The sequence below is a fragment of the Botryllus schlosseri genome, chromosome 10 (genome assembly GCF_051294905.1).
Source record: "Botryllus schlosseri isolate E-star chromosome 10, Bs_hap1, whole genome shotgun sequence".
NCBI lineage: Eukaryota > Metazoa > Chordata > Ascidiacea > Stolidobranchia > Styelidae > Botryllus > Botryllus schlosseri.
In genome coordinates this window covers 26649632-26656041 of record NC_137245.1, presented here as the reverse complement: position 1 = coordinate 26656041, position 6410 = coordinate 26649632, and the positions used below count along the sequence as shown (strand labels likewise).

The 6410-nt window shown below is 38.4% G+C and overlaps 1 protein-coding gene across 1 annotated transcript; it reads right to left on the bottom strand.

Moving 5' to 3' along the window:
- Positions 1–859: 859 nt before the first annotated feature.
- Positions 860–3948, bottom strand: LOC145449186 (cytochrome c oxidase subunit 6C-like). Its single transcript, XM_080327660.1, has 3 exons — positions 3697–3948; positions 2951–3080; positions 860–948 (listed from the first exon to the last, which is right to left on the bottom strand). The coding sequence occupies exons 1-2, from the start codon at positions 3859–3861 to the stop codon at positions 2952–2954; spliced, it is 294 nt and encodes a 97-aa protein (XP_080183786.1). The 5' UTR covers positions 3862–3948; the 3' UTR covers positions 860–948; position 2951.
- Between the last annotated feature and the right edge of the window lie 2462 nt (positions 3949–6410).

The window sequence follows — 6410 nt, the reverse complement described above, 5'->3', positions numbered from 1 at the left end:
GGAGGTGTCGAAACGTCTTGAGTGGTTTTTGAAATCAGACGCCCGCCTGAAGGAAGCATGCAATGCATCAACCACTATCTACACAAGATGTGCTTGGCTAGAGTTTTTAAGAGAATGATCACACGGAGTCCATTATCAAAGAGTTTGGGTATAAGGAGTATTTCCAAGGTAAGAAGCACAAGTGCTATTGGACATGCTTACTAGCTCGGCAGTTATTGAACATCTCCTGGGGGGCATGTCGTAAGACAGCTCAATATCGAAATAAAACAGATATTGCAGTCGCTTATTAAGTGAAGACCATAGTTGAACTCTTCGATACTGCTTTTCTGCAACGGTAATCTGTTATCGTCGATTGCAAGCTTACATTCATTTACAATGGAGAACTGCTTTAAATACCCAACCATATCCAGTATCCATCATCGTTTCATAGGGTTACCATATTTTGGGAACCTGCAAGGAGGACGCTTTTTCAAAACTTTCAGACTTCTTTCTGGCTTATCTCCTGAAAGACTTGCCAGGCCGTTATACTCGAGTGCTGATTTCCTGCATCTCAGTCCGATTTTCACATACATTTAACCAATATTTTCAAAAATGAGGATAAATTCTCAAAAAAGAGGACATTCGGGCGTCCTCCGAGGACACTTTCACAAAAAGTCAGAAGAGAGGGCAAATCTTTTATCATTTCATCACTCCTCAGAATATTTCGAACCGTCGCATAGTGGGTGAAGTAGTTGGATGCGTGAAATACGTTTGCTCTCTTTGCCTTGCCCAGACCGGCTAACTAAATAACTATTTGATACTCATTTGTGCATGAATGCTAGGAACACTGACGCCTCACTTTCTGTCCATGTTCAAACCATTCGATTTTGACACATATCTATTGAACAAACCATGTATTCACTATTGGGAAAATGTTACACAAGTATCCGGCGTATGCCTTCCGTCATCCTGTAAAACACGTAAGGCAGATTATTCGTTAAAATTTCGAATATGATTCATAGCGTCAATGCAGCAAATTCGAAGAACTTGGATGTACAGAGACTCAACATACAATTGAATAATATATTCATATCGATATGAACCCAAATATTTCCGGCTGACACTCGTCAGGGGTAATCGTCTGCAACTAGTCGAGAATTGGCAAGAACATTGCATATCAACAATCGCATCACAAAATATGAAAATTCGAGTAATCGATGCAAAGATCAATGTATCAACAACAAGATATCAAAGTGATCGCCGAATCCAATAAATTACCACATTTGCTAGATCTAAATTCATACGAAAACAAGCCATCAGATGCATGGACATATTTCACTTTATTCTTCGTTTCATCATTCATATGCATCTGACACAATTCAGTAGATTGTGCGCATTAAAGTCGGTTTTAAAACTCTCAAGAGGATGTCGTATGCACACTAGGGCTCTTCAAAAATGACTTTTTTTCTCGAATCGCACTGGCTACTTGATAAAATTGGTAGGTTACACGATTTAAGCCTACACACCAAATTTGGTTCAATTCCAACCAGTAGCCGCATTGCTACAGGAGAAGAAAGTTTCTATTTATTATATGAAAATTGATAACAAAAAATTTGAAAATTTTCTGTTCACCCCATGAAAGTGTTAGGTTGTCTATAGAAAAGATGTTCACAAAATTTGGTTCAATTCCAACCAGTGGAAGGGGAGTTATTGCCGTCGAAAAATTTGGATTTGAATAAAATAGTATTTATGGTGACCAATTCTTCAATTATTTATTACAGCGGTGCCCACCGTAAATACATTTTATTCAAATCCAAATTTTTCGACGGCAATAACTCCGCTTCCTCTGTTTGGAATTGAACCAAATTCGGTGTGTAGGCTTAAATTAGGTAACGTAACAATTTTATCAAGTTGCCAGTCCGATTTGAGAAAAAAAAGTCATTTTTGAAGAGCCCTAATGCACACTTTATGGTGTTTTCATCTCTATACTAGGTTGACATTATAGAATGTAAACATGGAATGGCAGCGACCGATTTTGCAGCTTCGTTCCGCTTCGCTGAAGCTTTACTCAGACTTATTTTACGGCAGCTACTGTAGGATTTCTGGCAATCCAAAAGCTGTCTTCCAGAGCTCGGAATTTACTGAATCTGGTCTTGATCGAAAGCTACTATCGCACTGATTCCGAAAATGTAAATAAAAATATGATCAGGCACTGAACCGATTAGAATTTGCCCTCCAAGTCTGAATTATCGGCATTGTCCGAACAATCGAAGAGCCGCAATGGGTCATTGTTATGGTCATTGTTTTGCGGTCATCCGATTGTTCTGAACAATGCAGATTTTAGATGTTGAGGGTGGTTTTTCATCTCAGTACGGTGCTTCACCATATTTTGATTGATATTTTCGAAATTAGTGCGACAGTAGCTTTCGATCAAGACCGGATTCAGTAAATTCTGAGCTCTGGAAGACAACTTTTGGATTGCCAGAAATTCTACAGTAGCTGCCGTAAAATAAGTCTGAGTAAAGCTTCAGCGAAGCGGAACGAAGCTGCAAAATCGGTCGCTGCCATTCCACGTTTACATTCTACATTGACATCGTTAAAGTTTGGGTCCAGTATTGAGTTCAAGTCAGGTTTGACACACTTGTTAAACTCTTGGGTGATATCAAAGGCCTTGCATTCATAATATAGATATCTCATTTTTTCACTCAAACATTATATTCAAACACAGAAAAGACAGTTTCGGGGCCTATTTTTCAATTATCGGTACTGATATTTGAGATTCTTCGTATGGGATGGGGTGAGTCATGCGCAATGACTCGGGTACATGTCGAGTCAATACACAAATTGACTCAAGTCAAGTCATTTTACATTTTCAAGAAAATGACTCGAGTCAAGTCGGGACAATGAAAAATTGCGACTCGAGTCATTACGACCCTGGATAATAATCAACGTAACAAAGAGAGATCCAAACCTTATTCTTGCCACGACGCTTTCACACTCTTGAACACTCCGTACTCTCTCATTTCGTCGTAAAGCTTGTCTGGGTTTAGATTAGCGACGTAGTTTTCATATTGTTTCTTATGGCGATCGTATAGCGCAAACTGAAAAACGTTGAAAATATTTTTTATTCAATAAATATTACAGGTAGCCAAATAGGCCACATCCTACGTGCTGCTGATTCTGCCCTACTTCGAGATTATTAGATTGTAAAGTACATGCTTTTTACTTGAAAATCTTCTTGGCTCAATTCGTACAGTAGCCTATATCAGATATAATGCACCCCTCTAAAAATTAGATTACAGGCATTTCTCTATAATTAGTCTAATTATACAGCTAGAATTATCTAGCTATCCAAGTCTGGTGCTTATATGCATCCAGTGTCGGATTCCTTTCATATATCCTTTCAAACACATTTGTGTGACAGAGATTTTGAAAACATTTGACCATCCAAGGGAAGGGAACACAAACAGAGTTTCACAAGGCCAAAATTATACATGAATCACCTAGCGACGATAAGAGAAGGGGGAATCATTTGTACCATAGAACGCATGATAATGATTTCCCATGCCTGTAATGTTAATGCAATTCTATATGCATCCGTTTTATATATGTATTTTGAGTTTAACATTACTTGCATTTTGAATATTTTAAACATGAAATTCACGCACAATGTACTTAGATCAGAACCAGACCAGCCACTAATCAACAGTTACTCACATAGCATCCAACGTAGGAAGCGAGAGTTAGAGCCATCAGTGGAGGAGCCCATCTTTTGAAAAGTTTCAGTCCCATTCTTCGCATCTCTGGCTTCGGGATCATTCCCTGCGCCATTGGAGCTTTAGCAACCGCAGATTTCGGCGCTTGCGAGATTGAGTCTGCCATGGTCAATCTATATATTCCGTAAACCTGCGTGCGAACAAATGCTATTGCAATTAGTCAACACGTATGCTACTACTACTGGAATCAACCCAACTGTATACTATACTGTAAAGAAACTTCCAAGGACATGACAGCTACGGGATATCGGTTGCCAGATTTTCCACAACTTGAGACAACTCGGTTGCGGGGCACTGGAGCTTATCAAAAGCTGGTAGGTTCGTAACTTATTTTTCTCTTCATTTTCTACGGTTACGAAGTTGTGAATCCGTGTAAAACTCGTCGCCCGCAGGCCAAACGTGACCCACCAAGTTCTTTTAGGTGGCTCGCGACAGCCTTGGGGGTTTGCAAAATAAATAGATCGTCTTGTGGTTGAAAAGTATTTCATATTTATCCCCGGGGGTCGTTGTGGAATTCCACACCTGCAATAGCTTACTCGGTCATTACCATATACCTCACATACAACGTCCAAATGGTCGATTGTCAAATCTAAATGGAGTTATCGGCAGAGAATAATACGACGTGTTTAACCCTGACTGTTCAGATTAGATTCTTTTCAAAACACCACGACTTGGAGTCGTCTTTGAAATCAGTCAACCCCCTGGGCCTAGGCGCTGTAAAGGGGAGGCGTGTACACCGAATGAAAAGTAATAGAAGATAATGTAAAAGGACAAGCAACAAAAATCAGATGACATGTGCCAGAAGACGAGGTCGATATATCATATTGTCGTCCGGTAATCTCGAGCGCTTACTAGTATTTCAATTACTTTTAATATTTTTTTTCGTTTTATGTAACATATCTGACCCATCGAATGCAGGGAGCTGATGTGGCCCACGGTGAAATTGGAGTTTGACTATAGATTACTAGCCTACGGAGGTTAGTTATCTTATCTATAGTTTTACGCCCCTGTCTTAGAGGCTATGATACCACCATTCTGTTATCAACATCATGAAGTTCTTTTCATCAATAACCACCATATATCATCCATTAATTCATTCATACACCCAATGATATATATATATCATTGATGCACCCGAACATTTCTTGTTCAAGACACAATAAATAAATAAATGTCGTTCTGGTGGCTCATCTCTATTTGAACATCTCAGTGGACAGTTGTTGGTGAGCACTTGAGCGGTGCCGTGGGTTGTGATTGTGGTTACCTTCTATTTCTATAATGTGTTTGTCTTGCCGACTGGTCGCAAGTCTCGGGCTGGTTGGCACGTTATATTCGAAATATCACTGTTATTTAGGTGAATACGGATGAGCCAAGGCAACAAATCGAAACATTATCTGAACTAACAATATTGCAAACTAGTATTTATAAAGAAAGGGATGAATACTTTCATATGTCACATGTGACAAGTTGTCGTGCCTGTTTGGAATCGGTGTCCTGTGCTCACACTATATTATATTTTTTAATTATTTTTTATTAAATTACTTTAACTTGGAAAATCATCGCTGCTCACCTGATATATCAGGCAAAAAGGCCAGCGATTCCAATCAGGTTGTCGTGCATTACTCGGCGGTTGCTCCCACATTTGTACCTGGTGATTGGCTAAGTCTAGCTCACGGTTATATATAACTGCTATTTGGAAGTCCTATATTCTAAATACCCCTGTTTAACTATATACCTTGAGTCAGGGTTGTGTTGGCTTGGGTTAGCATCAGGGTTTAGGCCTTTAGAGGGATTTGCTGTCCCAGACACGTCTTTTAGACGATTTCAGACTCAGACAACTCATAAGGGCCGATTATACTATATTGTTACATATATTGATGCATCAGTTTTTTTACAACATATATCTAATATATGTATTTATAACACATCGCGATGGAATTGAAGTAACTTATAATTTTTCAAATTTTGAAGTCAATTTTTCAACTTGACAGAAAATTAAGTTTTTGTATTTTTTCAGCCTTATCTTGGCCATGTTTATGTTTGCCTTATTGTTTCAAAGTTAATCATGGTCAAGTTATGGCCGGAAGTTGGTTACGATTAACCCTGCCCCTGGCGAGTGTCACTGTCAGCCAAAAATATCCGGGTTTATTTCAACAAACATATATAATATTCAATTATATATTGAAGCTATTCACTTCCTAGCGTCTCTTTCATTATTCCTTAGTTACGGATAATATTTGAGTCTAGAAAACTTCTAATCTAATTTAGAAAAAAAAACATGTAGCTATAATTCTAATTCTATCCTGATTTGGTAAAAACCTAACCCTCAACCCTTCTCATAACAACAATTATAAATTCCATAAATTTTGACGTGTTCGTGAGCCTGTATGGAATCGGTGTCCTGTGCTCACACTATATTCTATTTTTTAATTATTTTTTATTAAATTACTTCAACTTGAAAAATGATCGCTGCTCACCTGATATATCAGGCAAAAAGGCCAGCGATTCCAATCAGGTTCGTGAGGAAAACTGATTCATGATGGTCATTTTATTGTGGATAAGAAACAATGCTCGACCTTATTATTATTCTAAAGCAAACTATCATGTATTTACTCCACAAAAATTGACAAAATAGTCATCAAGTTTGCGTTATCA